The sequence below is a fragment of the Hippopotamus amphibius genome, chromosome 7 (assembly GCF_030028045.1).
Source record: "Hippopotamus amphibius kiboko isolate mHipAmp2 chromosome 7, mHipAmp2.hap2, whole genome shotgun sequence".
Classification (NCBI taxonomy): domain Eukaryota; kingdom Metazoa; phylum Chordata; class Mammalia; order Artiodactyla; family Hippopotamidae; genus Hippopotamus; species Hippopotamus amphibius.
In genome coordinates this window covers 11,824,025-11,831,448 of record NC_080192.1, presented here as the reverse complement: position 1 = coordinate 11,831,448, position 7,424 = coordinate 11,824,025, and the positions used below count along the sequence as shown (strand labels likewise).

General features: G+C 51.0%; 1 protein-coding gene across 1 annotated transcript; it reads left to right on the top strand.

Annotated features, from left to right (window-relative positions):
- Nucleotides 1-791: 791 nt before the first annotated feature.
- LOC130857121 (apolipoprotein L2-like) lies at nt 792-7,424 on the top strand. Its single transcript, XM_057742472.1, has 4 exons — nt 792-858; nt 1,280-1,388; nt 2,717-2,843; nt 6,266-7,424. Exons 2-4 carry the CDS (start codon nt 1,358-1,360, stop codon nt 7,125-7,127), a joined length of 1,020 nt encoding a protein of 339 aa, XP_057598455.1. The 5' UTR covers nt 792-858; nt 1,280-1,357; the 3' UTR covers nt 7,128-7,424.

Here is a 7,424-nt window from a genome sequence, read left to right as displayed (position 1 = left end):
AACACAGTCACTCTTATCACTAGCTGTTCTTATACCTGTAAGGACCTTTACCATCATTTCAGTCAGGAGGGGTAGCTGGTAAGTGCTCTTCTGCCTTCTAAAAAAAGTGGCTAAATGTAATCAGCATTGGCTTTTTCCCCTCATCTCCCAGGCAAGATAATTGCAAGCAGAACCAGAAGAAATTCTTTCTATATAAAGTTGAGGTGTTTTTTTTTTTTTTAAAAAAAAAAGGCTACTAAGAACGGGTAAGTCTGAAAGGAAGGACACTCTCCGATGTTGAATGTGAATGCAAATTATTACAATTTATTTCCATAACAGTGTGGCTCTAGGTATGACAGTTTTTTAGGTGTTGATGCCTCCTGATCTAGGAATTCTTAGCTTAAGGAAACTGTCAAATATAGGTGAACTTTTATACAAGGAGAATGTTCTTTGCACTACTATCTACATAAAGAATTAGAAACAATCTAAAGTATAACGAGGAGGACAGCAGAGAGGACTGGGCACCATCAGGTGTCCTGAGCCGACCAGGGCAGGGTTGCAGGGATTGGGCCAGTGCCTGGAGGGACTCCAGGTCCTTCTGGGGGGAAAAAGGCTCTTGCAGAAGCAAAGAGGACATGAGCTATGGGAAGCTGTATCACTAGGAAATTTATCGAGGCAGAGACTCGAACACAGGGTACAAGACATCATTTCAATTAAGATTAGTCATTTACCAATAAAGATATATCCATGAATTAATATTTTTTTGTGTTAAAGGGAGTAGAGCACAGTCATCACAAACCTGGGATTTGGATCAGAAAAACTTGAGCTCAAGTCCGGGTTCTGGCACCAGTGTGAAAACTTGGGCCAACTTAAATTTAGGTGAGTTTCAGGAGCCCTGCACGTCATACACCCTGGATCAATATTAACTATTACCAATGAGTAAACACAAGGGTTCCCAACCTCGGGTAATTTCCAGAGTGTCCCCTTCCTATCTTTTTTTCTGTCTTTGGCTTTATGGCTTCTGTAACTTCGCATGTGGATGTCTCCTGTCTGATTATCTTTCCCTTGTGCCCGAACAGGACAGCAGGACTCTGACTCAGCTTGGAAGGAGCTGGGAGGAGCTGACTCACTTTCCTTAAGTAGCAGCCAGCAGAGCCCAGGAAACAGAAACACGCTGGGTTAAGTCCACGTGGCACTGGTGGCCGTCCCAGGGGAACCGCAGGAGACCTCGCCCCTCGCTGCTCCCCGCTGCCACCGCTCCCTCATGATCGAGCCCACAGTCTGTTTTCTCTCCCCCAAGGGTGAAGCCACACCTCCTTCCAGCCTGACACAGACGGGGGAGCTGAAGGGAAGCCTCTGAGACCCCGCGGCTGCCACCATGAGCTCAGGAAACCTCGGGGACCGCTCAGGTAGTCAGCTGCCTCCTCTCTGGCTGGTTCCTACTCGTGACCTAGAATGGAGGGTGGTGCCTTCAGGCTGAGTTCACCTGCAGAGGAATCAACCCAAGCAGGGGATGGATAAGCATCCTGGAGCCCCCAGAGGGGCCATGGGGAATGCCCCTACCCAAGGGTCTGTCCCCACAGCCTCCTTCCCGGCCGTCTCCTCAGGGAGCCAAGGCCCAGGTTCTCATTCCTCCCTCCCCTGCTGCCCAGCAAGGGACTCAGAAGTGAGGCCAGGACAGCAGATGGGGGGGTGGGGCGGACAGCAAATGGGGGTCCCCGAGCCCAGGTGGGGCGGGAGAGGAGGTCCCCCAGCATCCCTGGAGGCTTCTCCTGGCCTCTCCCTTTGTCCAAGCCTCTTCCTGCTCCAGACCCTGGGGCCTTACCACAGAGGCCGTTTCCTCCAGCCCAGCCGCTCTGCGAGGGTCCATGGACCCTGAACTGAACCCCAGTCTGGCCTTTGCCCCCTCCCACCTGTGTGACCTGGGGCGCCTTACCTGCCCTCACCTGTAAAATAAGAATAGCATTTCCCTATATTGTTATGAGGATCAAATATAATGTGTGTCCGTGGTCTGGGCCAGTGCCGGCCACACAGTAGGTCCTGCCTGAGTGTGGTTGCTGTCCCCTCTACCTGGGACTTCTTAGTTCCAGGTGGAAACATCTTCCCTTCCCCAGAAACCCCCTCCCTCATGCTGTAGTAGGGCCTCTGCCCAGTGCTCCGTGTATAAGCAGCGGCTTTCCAGGTGTGGCTGCCTCAGGCAGGTACTGGTTCTATGGATCTCAATACCCCTGCAGAGACCCCGGTGCTCAGGTATTTCCGCCACCCATGACCCACTCCGATCTATCAATACACAGATTCAGTGCTGTGGGTTCCCTCCATGTAAGCCCTGGTTTCTTTTCTCCCTTCGTGAAGCAGGAAAAAGAAAAAAATTAACAACCCTCCACTCTGCAGGAGAGAGAGAGAGTAAGAGACAGTATGTGATCTGGTATTTCTTCCTCTTTTAATAAGGACACACATCTAATTGGATTAGGGCCCCAAACTTACGACCTAATTTAACTGTAATTCCTCCTTAAAGGCCCTATCTTCAAAGAGAAACATTTGGGGCCTGGGTCGGGGCTTCAATATGTGAATTGGAGGTGGAGAGGGATAACGGTGCCACCCACAACCCCAGGTGACTCCATCAACAGCGCCCGGAGTGACTGTTGCTCAGGAAGATGAACTTTAACCACTTTATACTCAACACTCTTTATGTTCCACGACAAATTCTTCTCATCTTTTTTTTTTTTTCCCCATCTAGAGAGTAAAAACTTTTTGGAGAATGTCATTGAATATTTCCAGGAGAATGTGAGCAGGGAAGAACTGGAACACCTGCTCACAGAAGACAAAGCCTGGGAGAGTTTCGTGGCTAAGGCTGATTTGTCCAGGTAACCAGCACAGGTGCACCAGGAATGTCACCCACATCCCCTCGGCCCAGGTTAGCTTCCTGTTGGCAGGCACACCTCCTCCAGGCAGGATCCTACGGTTGGGGCTGAGGATGTTTCTTCTCAAATTTTCATGAGGAATGTTTCCTCCATGTCATTTGCTGGCAGTGTACGGTCCCATGTTGAAAAAGATGAAACCTGCAAGGAACAGGCAGGTTATGTGACCTTGAACAAGTTTCTGAACTGCTCTCGGCCTTAGTTTCTTCATCTGTTCAATTTTAATGTGAAGATACTGAGATCATGCAGGCAAAGGGCTCCACAAGGTGGCTGACAGAGAATAGGTTCTCAATTAATGTTAACTTTAAAAAAATCTTGTTGGGAAGAGATGGAAGCCAAGGGTTTTCTTGCTGGAGATAAGAAGCAAGCAGGACTTCCTTTGGGACAACTCGGCAAATCCTGACACCATCACTTTGTCTTGCTGGGGATTCTGGCTGGAGCCCTTTCATCCCCCATCTCAGGAACTGTACCAACACTGCAGGATCTGCTGGCCCATAAGGCAGAGAGGCTGGAGTGGAAGTGGATGGAGCTGGTGGGATCCTGGCTCTAGCCCTGCCCAGCTCTGGGGCTCTGGGCTGAAGACCTGGAGTCTCAGATTTGTCATGTGTCCAATGGGAATAGCAATTCCATCTGATGGATTGTGGTGATGGCCTTAGTGGGAACTGCAGGGTCAGAGCTGGGGAACCAAGTGCAATCATGTCATCCAAAGGCCCAGGGAGGCCTGGACCAGGGTCAGACCCAGGGGTCAGGATGGAGCACAGGGCTCCAGGTTGGAGGACACGTAGGAAGGCTTGGGCAGCAGGGCCAGGACTAGAGAGAGGCAAGTGAGCCCCTAGCACACAAAACTGAAGGGACTGAGACCCTAACAGAGGCCCCATGAGTGGGAGAGGGGACATTTCTTCCCTCCCTGACTTGATCCCCTCATGCTGGGCATAGAGGACCATGGGTGACTGTGTCCTCCACAGCCTGTCTGGGACCTGGGCTTCTCCACTGCCATCTGGGACCCTCTTCTAATCTACGTAGAGCGACCCTGACCAGTGGGAAGGCCGTGTGGCTTAGTGAGCCCTCCAGCGTCAGAATGAGTGGCTGCCAAGTTTGTGTAACTTGCGGGACTCTGAGGAGACTCACGAGTCCCCACCAGAGAGGAGAAGACGTCCCCCAGCAGCTCGTGCACGTGCAGGGCTCTTCAGGCTCCGCCCTTCATATGCAGGTTTCCTACAGTCTCTTGAATGTTGGAGAGGTTCCCTAAAGTTGCACATGGCCGTGGGGTGCAGGCATGTGAAGCTGTTACCTGGTAAAGTGCGAGTTAGGGGGGTGACCCCTGAGAGGTTGGAGGTGCTGGGTGAGGGGTCAGGGGTTCCGTGAGGTGGCTGGAGAGTCCAAGGGGAACCGGGGTTAACAGCACATCTCCTGCTTCCCAGTCAGTTGGGCCAGTGGATGGACCCAGTGACCTTCCGCTGGGCAAGTGAAGGGCATAAGGCTTGAAAGAGAGCACATGCCAGGCAAAATGATGGTTAAGATACCTTCTAGTTGTGAGTTTGGGTATTTTTTAAAAATCTAAGGACACAGAGTTAACCAACGCGCAAAGTCCAAGGGCAGAGCCCCCAGGACTGTCCTTACATTTGACCCCAACAGCAAATTTGAGGGGGCATCCCAAAACCACCCTCAGGTTTGAGAATTCCCTGGAAGGATGCACAGAACTCACTGAAATATGCCGTGAAGCCAGTTACGGTTTATTACAGGGAAGGATGCAGGTCCTCATCAGCCACAGGGCAGAGTCGGGGCGGGCTTCACACATGCAGCTTCCACTGTCCTCAGGACGCATCACTGTCCTGGATTCAGTGTGTGGCAGGGCACACGGAGCACTGCCCACCGGGGATGCTCACCCTATTTAAAAAAAAATACCCTGACGCGTGTTAAACGGTATGGAAGACTGTATTGAGGACAATTGTGATAGGTGTGAAGACCATTGCAGCAGAGGAGAGAGATTGGACTTATATGCAGATACAGCAGAGACAAGCGGAGATTTGCAGCCGGTGATCAGAGTGAGGGGGTGGGGGATGGAAAGTCACTAAGAGGAGACCTCAAGGGGAGGGGATTCCTGCTAAACTCTCCTAACAGGATTCTTGCTAAAAGCAGGTCAAGGACTTACGCATCAAAGGTGGGAGATGAGGAATTTGATCAGATACCAAACGTGATAAGATCTCACTCAACACTCGGGAGTTCTCACTAAACAGATTTAGCAGGATTCTTGCTGAGACTGGGTGATACAGGCCGCCAAGGACAGGACACAAAAGGCTGAGGTTGAGGCCTATGGAGAAGAGGGTTCAGAAGAGCCTGACTAAAGTTTTCCCAAGGAAAGAATCTTTTTCAACCGGAGCCTCAGTGTATCGAGTTTTATTGGGGCTCAAACACATGTGGCCTGCACGACTGACCTGTCGACTCCAATCCCTCCTGGAGGTCACACTAATGCCCTAGCGTCCAGCTCCTCCAGAGGTCAGAACTGATACCATGTGACCCAAAGGCACCATTACATCTCACCTTGTCAGACTGGTGAGTGGCCAAAGGCCCAGGCAGATGAGGACACTCCTATCAGCCAGAATATTCTAGGGGCCTCAGGACCACTTCCCTGTAGCCAGGGCAAAGAGCAGGTTGACTCCTCACTCCACACTAAGGTTCTCTGAATGAAGGCTTTTCTACTCCAATCTTATTTCTCTTTGTTCATCTGTGAGGTTCCCACTCTCCCAGCTCATTGGAAGTGGTGGTGTTGACCTGCCTCTGAGGTATCTTTATCAAATAGCCAGCTTAAGAGTATCCTAAGATGACCTTATTTTTATTTATTCCATTACTGAATACATATATAGAGCATCTACAAGGTACAAAACAGGTATTTAATGTTGAACAAAATTTACATTTGTAAAATTCTTTTCTATCTGATTTACAATAAAATCTCTATGATTTATGCAGGACAGATCTTTTTTTAATGCACAAAGGCACTCTCTTTTTTTGGGCTGCTTTGGGCCTTCATTGCTGCACGCGGGCTTTCTCTAGTTGTGGCAAGCAGGGGCTACTTTTTGTTGCAGTGTGTGGGCTTCTCATTGCAGTGGTTTCTCTTGTTGCAGAGTACAGGCTCTAAGCGCGCAGGCTTCAATAGTTGTGGCTTGCAGGCTCTAGAGCGCACGGGCGTAGTTGCTCCACGGCATGTGGGATCTTCCCAGACCAGGGATTGAACCTGTGTCCCCTGCCTTCGCAGGTAGATTCTTAACCACTGCACCACCAGTGACGTCCTGATGCAGGGTAGAGCTTGTTGAGCCTATTTTCTGGACAAGCAAACTGCCTTTCTAATCCCTTGACCTTCCTTGTTCCAGGGAAGACGCAGATGCACTACGTGAACATCTAAACAAGCTGAAAACAGACTTGGCTGTGGGGGACGAAGACACACCCCAACAGGACCAGCTGGACAGGATACGGTTTTTAGAGGCGTTTCCTCGGGTGAAACGGGAGCTGGAGGAGCAGATAGGAAAGCTCCAGGCACTTGCAGACAATATTGACAAGGTGCACAGGGACTGCACCATCTCCAACGTGGCAGCCACCTCTGCTGGTGCTGTGTCTGGAGTCCTGACCATCCTTGGCCTGGCTCTGGCACCCGTGACAGCGGGGATCAGTCTGGCAGTCTCAGCCACTGGGTTAGGGCTGGGAGCAGCGGCTGCTGTGACCAGTGTGTCCACCAGCATCGTGGAACGTGTAAGAATATCGTCAGCTGAAACCGAAGCCAGTCGCCTGATGTCAAGTGGCGTCAACAAAGAGGAGGTATTTGTGGGGCTTCTAAGTAAGAGCACACCCCAGGTTGTCTCCTCTACAAGGAAACTCATCCAAGCCGTGGAAGACATTGGGAAGAATGTTCGTGGCGTCAAGGTGGTCAGCGCCAACCCTCGCTTAGCAGCCCATGCCAAGCGCTTCACGACCACTGGGCACATCTCTGTCCGAAGGGGCAAGCAGGTGCAGAAAGTTTTTGGAGGCACGGCTCTAGCAATGACCAAAAAGGCCCGGATCATGGGTGCGGCCTCGGCAGGTGTCTTCCTTCTGATGGACGTGGTCTCCCTGGTGAAAGATGCAATGCACTTGCAGGAGGGGGCGAAGACAGAGTCGGCTGAAAGGCTGAGGCAGCAGGCCCAGGAGCTGGAGAGGAAGCTGGAGGAGCTCACCCGGATCTATGAGAGTCTGCAGTAGGGCCCGACTCAGTCCCCCCAGAGCAGTGCAGGGACCAGGGACACACGCGGGGCCTAGGCACAAGGGTAGCTTGTTAGAGGGAAAAAGAGAGCGAAATAAAAAGATAAAAGTGGGGAAGCTGGGCTGGTCTCTCTGACATTTGTTTTGGTCTGTTGCTTGAGCTACGCCATTTTCCCAGAGGAAGAGAAATCCTTAAACCCTCTTGTATTCAAAACTTGTCATTTTCTTCCCTAAATTCTCCCTCTTGGCTCAAGAGGGAGAATCACTGTTCAAAAATTATTTCAAAAAAACACAGAA

What these genes read in the sequence shown, in the direction of transcription:
- LOC130857121 (XM_057742472.1), top strand. Translation starts at nt 1,358, where the DNA reads ATGAGCTCAGGAAACCTCGGGGACCGCTCAG. An exon ending in AAACCTCGGGGACCGCTCAG is followed by an intron (nt 1,389 to 2,716) that starts GTAGTCAGCTGC and finishes TTCCCCATCTAG; the next exon opens with AGAGTAAAAACTTTTTGGAG. An exon ending in GCTAAGGCTGATTTGTCCAG is followed by an intron (nt 2,844 to 6,265) that starts GTAACCAGCACA and finishes TCCTTGTTCCAG; the next exon opens with GGAAGACGCAGATGCACTAC.